The sequence below is a fragment of the Zingiber officinale genome, chromosome 2B (assembly GCF_018446385.1).
Source record: "Zingiber officinale cultivar Zhangliang chromosome 2B, Zo_v1.1, whole genome shotgun sequence".
Taxonomy (NCBI): domain Eukaryota; kingdom Viridiplantae; phylum Streptophyta; class Magnoliopsida; order Zingiberales; family Zingiberaceae; genus Zingiber; species Zingiber officinale.
Window position 1 is genome coordinate 151201431 of NC_055989.1, and position 4611 is coordinate 151206041.

The 4611-nt window shown below is 39.3% G+C and overlaps 1 protein-coding gene across 2 annotated transcripts; it reads left to right on the top strand.

The window, feature by feature from the left end:
- Positions 1-629: 629 nt before the first annotated feature.
- LOC122047874 (mitochondrial substrate carrier family protein B-like) lies at positions 630-3943 on the top strand. 2 transcript variants are annotated; one of them, XM_042609392.1, is made up of 8 exons: positions 865-1006; positions 1113-1195; positions 1639-1815; positions 1892-2038; positions 2565-2666; positions 2747-2817; positions 2915-2982; positions 3452-3943. In XM_042609392.1, the coding sequence occupies exons 3-8, from the start codon at positions 1648-1650 to the stop codon at positions 3682-3684; spliced, it is 789 nt and encodes a 262-aa protein (XP_042465326.1). In that variant the 5' UTR covers positions 865-1006; positions 1113-1195; positions 1639-1647; the 3' UTR covers positions 3685-3943. The 2 variants fall into 2 exon arrangements, with proteins under 2 accessions (XP_042465325.1, XP_042465326.1); XM_042609391.1 differs by lacking the exon at positions 1113-1195 and having other exon boundaries at positions 630-1006.
- Positions 3944-4611: the final 668 nt, after the last annotated feature.

The window sequence follows — 4611 nt, forward strand, 5'->3', positions numbered from 1 at the left end:
GCTGACTCTTTGAGGGCTCGGGATAGGTTAACGCAAGCAGGTCTGACTCTAAGCCCTAAGTTGGGTCAGCCAGATTTGGCTCCGTTTAATGTCAATCGAGTCCTGTATGTACCCACCACGTGGCTCTCCCTCCTACCCTCCACATCACATCACATCACAACAAGAGCTAAGTGGAAAAGGAATCACTGTTAATGATGTCTTCTCATCAGAGCATAAGAATCAGAAAAATAAAAATTATTTTCCTTTAGTATGCTCGAGGTCTTTTAATTCGAGCTTATTTTATTTTATTTTATTTTATTGCTGATATATATTTAAAAATTTATTTAGTTGGTTAATTATATTTATATTATTATCTTAAAGGCTTTTAAGATTTCTTTAATATGCCAATAATTCCTCAAGTAATGGACTACAGAATATTCCACGTGTATGGAGCTGGAGTCGATGGATATTCCCCATTCACCAAACATCCGACGATTACTAACCGTCTGATTACTCAACCCTCGAGTGGGAGTCCAACGAAAAACGAACGACTTCCACTCAACTTCTACTCGCATCATAAGCACGCCACGTGTTCCTAAATCGTTCTCCTTCAGGTTAGATTTCAAGGTATTCAATTTCCACGTAAATAAAAGGAACTAAAAAAAAACTTCCATGTGAGAGCCAAGACTTGGAGGCGAAGGTACGAGGGTTTAGTCATTAGGGTTTCCGTTTCGGCGGGCTGCGATTTGAGTTGAAGGCGGGAGCGTCTCCGGCGAAGTAGTAGAGCTGGTGTGTCGTCCAGTAATACGACGAGCAGAAGCACAAGCAGCAGCCGGAGATGCAAACGGAGGCGCGAGTGGGAGTCGTGGTCGAGAGTGGCGGCCAGATAATGAGACGCCAGCAGTATCAGGCTTTGAAAGATCAGCCGCAGATTGGGGCGGCGGCGCACCTTATTTCCGGCGGTGTCGCAGGCGCCTTCAGCAAGACGTGCACGGCTCCTCTTGGTCGGCTTACGATTCTGTTCCAGGTTAGCTTCTCGCTCTAGCCACTCTCCTATTTGTGTCGTCAGTCTCCGCACTGGATTTACTGCTTCTTTTCACTCTCGAACTGTTATTTCTATTCCGTGGTTACAGAAGGTATTTGATTTTGCTTAAGACGAACCTGACCAAGCTGCTGAGACTTATGGACCTGCAGTTTGGTAGAGGAACAAGTGGATGTGAGTTCCTTTACATAGTCGCTAACGAACAGTCTGATTGTAAACTGACTTTCACTCAAATGGAGCTAGAAAATTTTGGAAACATCGGCAATATTTCTTTTTGAGGTAGAAAAACAATTTTTTTTGAGGTATGAGATGTGATCTATTCCGGTTTTGATTTTTTTTTTTCACAGTTTTTTTCTTTCTTATTCGTCGGTGCGTTTTTGCTCGATCATTTTTTATGTCTATGCGTCACTTGAAGTCCTTTCGTCATTCTAGTTGCAAGAGCTCGTGCGTTGATTATTCTCTAAGATGTTATCATTGGAATTCTAGTACTTTTGATTTTTTTTATTCATATATTTGTTTTGTTTAGGAGTCAAATATTTCGATATTTTTTCTAATTTACTTTTCGCAGATCAGATGAACGTCATTCATCACTTCTTCTCATGGCATCACAATTTTAGGTACAAGGTATGCATTCAGATATCGCAACTCTAAGGAAAGCCAACATTTGGCGCGAAGCTTCTCGCATTGTTCATGAAGAAGGATTTAGAGCATTTTGGAAGGGGAATTTTGTGATGATTGTTCATCGCTTACCATATTCCTCAATAAACTTCTATGCTTTTGATCAATACAAGAAAGTAAGGCTAAATTTATTAATGAATTGCGTCTTCTGTTAGATATCCATATCGATTTCTTTTGTTAAAATTTGCACAGGTACTTCAATTGCTTCCTGGGCTTGATAAGCATGGAGACGGTTCAGCTCATGTTGGTGTGCGGTTTTTATCAGGAGGTTTGTCTGGAATAACTGCTTCCACCATGACATATCCACTTGACCTTGTTAGGACTCGTCTTGCCGCGCAGGTAAATTCATTGTTCACTGCATTACCTGTTGTCTGTTTGAGAAAATAATATTAAACTCGTTGCTTTGTTGTCTTAATTGAATGATGAAGATTTATTCTCTTTCTTTGAAGGGAGAAATGAACATTTAAACTGAGGAGTGATGTTAGAAAGGCATATCTTATTTGGATTTCCTGTCATTCTGAATCCTATTAACTTTCAGTTATTCTTACTCAGAATTATATGCCACCTTTTGTTTAATATTAATATTTTGATGGATCCTTTTGTCCTTTCTCAGTAGTTCTTACGAAATGTGGCTTCAATGCGAGTGAAGTTCATGTTTGAGGTTTTGAGATACTTCTGCTTTGCTACTGACGTTTAGTCTCAGACAAGTGTGCAGTAATTACAATATCTTATAATTGCTATGAGAATAATTTTTCTCGACAACAGCGATTCTTGCTGCTAATTTGGCTGTGTATCGATTGCAAATGTTTTCTGAAGCCCGGATTTCCAAGATTCAGAGTACCTAACAGTTTATCTCATTATGCAGACAAATACTATGTATTATAGGGGCATTTCACATGCTCTGTTTGCCATCTGTAGAGATGAGGGTGCAAAAGGATTGTACAAGGGACTTGGAGCATCTTTACTGGTAAGTTTAAGTGGCTTCTTAGCCCTCTTCTTTTCGTGAATGCACCATTGTGGTTGCTATTGACCATACATATACTGCAGGTTGTTGGTCCTAATTTAGCAATCAATTTTTCTGTTTATGAAACTCTGCGATCCAATTGGAAACTCAAGAGGTGATTTGGTTTTGATTCATTAATTATGATATCTAAGTCATGCGGATGTTTTCTTTCAACGTGATCTTAAATTTCGTTTGTCATTCAATGACATCAGGCCAAATGATTCTTCTACCTTGGTGAGTTTGGCTTGTGGAGGTCTCTCTGGAATTGCCTCATCAACATGTAAGTTGTAGCATAATACATTCTTGGATTAACTTTCTGTATTGTTTTCAAAGGAAGTAAGAGAGAAATGAAAAAGAATCAGATTGTATTATCGTATTTTCACCCTATCATTCTTGTTTATTGTTAGATGGTTAAAGTTCGTTTCCTTCCATTTTTTCCTGGTTCCAGTGTAAATAAAAACAGTAATTGCATACCTCCCTACTAACTTCTTGTTATAAACAGAAATGGTTAAAGATTTTATTTCTCGTCCCTTCTTTTTCACCAACATCCATTTCATGTTGATAGGGCATAAGAGTAAGTGAGAAAACAGATAAAGCTATCATCACCATATATATAAAATCGGTCTGGTTAGTATTAGAGCTCAACAGAAAAATAACATTTATATAAACCATCCTAAGTAGACGAGGATGTTTGGTGTCTCATTTTCATTCAAATTTCTGTTGGATTCACCAATGTATATGCTTTGCAGTGACATTCCCACTCGATCTCGTGAGGCGAAGAAAGCAATTGGAGGGCTCTGCTGGAAGGGCTCGCGTGTACAAAACCGGCATTCTCGGGACATTCAGGCACATAATAAAGGCAGAAGGGTTCCGAGGTTTATACAGAGGCATCTTGCCTGAATACTACAAAGTGGTTCCTGGTATGGGCATTGCTTTCATGACCTACGAATCGATGAAGTCAATCCTCGCAAGTGAGATATGAATGGACGATCGATGCTTCGAGCCTGATACATGCTAACAACACAGCATTCGATCGCTGATCTCTACCTATTGGCACATTTTAGAGTCTTATATAATTGTTCCCTTCCCAATGGAATAGATTGGCAGTGAGCTCTGCTGCTGCTGCTGCCGCTGCCACAGAGTTTTGTTCTTCGTATAGGTTAGTAAACAGTTGGATCGTGTGTAACAGATTCAAACCGTCACTGTTTTATTTTCATAAATCTTGAAACTTTAGTTATCAAGCTGTTGTACTGAGTGTTGTGCGAAGGCGTGTTTTGATTGGTTGTAAGCGCTCTGTTGTAGTGGTTGGAAGTCGATCTCGTCCGTTTCTACTTTGATTTGGGGTGGGAATGGCAATCTGAAGCGGAGGAGGTCGTCGCGATCGCGTCATCTCGACGACATGGAAGAGGGTTACACAAGGCTTCCTGCTAGTCACTTGCCCGGTTCCGTTCTGGCACTGTTGGTTTCGAATCTTTTTTGATATTTTCCCTTCAATCTCGCTCTTGCCTTCGTTTGGAAATTGAGCGTGCTAAAGATGATTAGAGCCTTCAATGGTCAAATATGTTCTGAGCGACTTCTAAAGGGTTGTTGATAGTTGCTCATTTTTTAATGTGAAATTATCTTATGTAGGTAGTGATTGCTGAAGATATGATAACAAGCGCTTCTAATCAAGATAGGGTTGTTGCTTATCTAATATGTGATGCGGAAGAACAAACTCTGATTATTTATGTGCTTGTTACTTGACTCATTCTTGTACTTTGATGCAGCATTTCGTGTAAGCTTTGAAATGTTTCCACTATCAGCTGGAGGTTATCAGAATGCTAGATTTTAAGTTGAAGTCAAATTTTTATTTTATTATGTATTCATTCTTTCACATTATAGAGCTGGTTCTATTTTCATGCACTTTCTA

Bases quoted from the DNA above. Each gene is read 5' to 3' on its own strand.
- LOC122047874 (XM_042609391.1), top strand. From the start codon at position 818: ATGCAAACGGAGGCGCGAGTGGGAGTCGTGGTCGAGAGTGGCGGCCAG. The intron at 2,818-2,914 runs GTGATTTGGTTT...CAATGACATCAG, and splicing joins TCCAATTGGAAACTCAAGAG to GCCAAATGATTCTTCTACCT. The intron at 2,983-3,451 runs GTAAGTTGTAGC...TATGCTTTGCAG, and splicing joins TGGAATTGCCTCATCAACAT to TGACATTCCCACTCGATCTC.